General features: G+C 37.0%; 1 protein-coding gene across 1 annotated transcript in view; it reads right to left on the minus strand.

Annotated features, from left to right (window-relative positions):
- Window positions 1-436: 436 nt before the first annotated feature.
- Window positions 437-1,141, minus strand: part of LOC118340928 (trace amine-associated receptor 1-like) — a 2,143-nt gene continuing 1,438 nt past the window's right edge. The window contains exons 2-3 of the mRNA XM_035679091.1: window positions 1,054-1,137; window positions 437-981 (exon numbers count right to left, since the gene is read on the minus strand). Coding sequence (XP_035534984.1) covers window positions 437-981; window positions 1,054-1,137 — 629 coding nt within the window. The remainder of the gene's footprint in view (window positions 982-1,053; window positions 1,138-1,141) is intronic.

Raw genomic sequence — 1,141 nt, forward strand, 5'->3', positions numbered from 1 at the left:
AGAGTCAAAGACTAAATATCGTTCACAAAGGCAAACATTCAGACACAGATGGATCCTACATTTATTCACAAGCAGATATGTACACTGAACATACATACTGTTGATGCTAGCTGCACTAAGTTGTACATACAGACACTGTATGCACAGTGCAGGGACAATGTTGGTATAAATATATGACATGGAGTGGAAAAGAGATGTTAAACTTAAACGCTGAACTTTGTCATTAGTGAAATTTCAACATTTCGAATGAGTCAAAAGACCTTAGAATGAGTAAAATCACCTTGAAATATATTTTGCCAGAAATTAACATTGTGAAAGCTACAAATACTTTTACAGATGCATAGTACAGAGACAATTTTTACGAAGGCATATATATACATGACAAGCAGTAGAAAGGAGATGCCAAACTAATGATGATATTACCAACATTTCAACACTACAAATAATGAGTCAAAAGAAACCAGTTGTAAAAGAAAGCATAGACCAATGGATTGAGCATTGAATTTGACCATCCAAGCCACTTAAGTGCTGCAATCACAGCAACAGGTATTGTGTAATTACTCAAAGGGTTAAAGGTCATACAAAGAAAGAAAAGAGTCCAACAGATGAGAAAAACTCCCATTACAATAGCCAGAGTTTTGGTGGACTTTCTCTCCTTCTTAATTTCAGACTTTGTGCTCTGACAGGTTGTGTTCTGGATGCTGCATGCCTGTCTCTGTGCCACCATCAATATCTTTAAGTAGATGGTGAACATTATGATCGCTGGAATATAAAATCCAAAAACAATTACCACAAATGCTAAATGTATATTTTGAAATAAAGCGCACCTTCTTGTAGATTGTCCTTGGTTCACTCCCAGAATTGTGATGCTAAATGCAATTAAAGCAGAAACAGTCCAGCTCACCAGGATCATGATCACAATAACACGGACATTTATTTTAGTTCTGTACCTCAGAGGTTGACAGACTGCATAATATCTGTCAACAGAAATAAAGCACAAGTTCAGAATAGAACATATGCACAGAAAGGCATCAAATCTGCTTCGCACCTCACAGAATAATTCTTCAAGACACCAACAAGAGCTCACAGCCAGTACCACGCTAAAAGGCAAAACTAAAACCCCAACAAGCAGGTCAGCTAC

This window comes from Morone saxatilis, unplaced genomic scaffold (genome assembly GCF_004916995.1).
Source record: "Morone saxatilis isolate NCDOM2014 unplaced genomic scaffold, NCSU_SB_2.0 Contig7, whole genome shotgun sequence".
In the NCBI taxonomy this organism is placed as follows: domain Eukaryota; kingdom Metazoa; phylum Chordata; class Actinopteri; family Moronidae; genus Morone; species Morone saxatilis.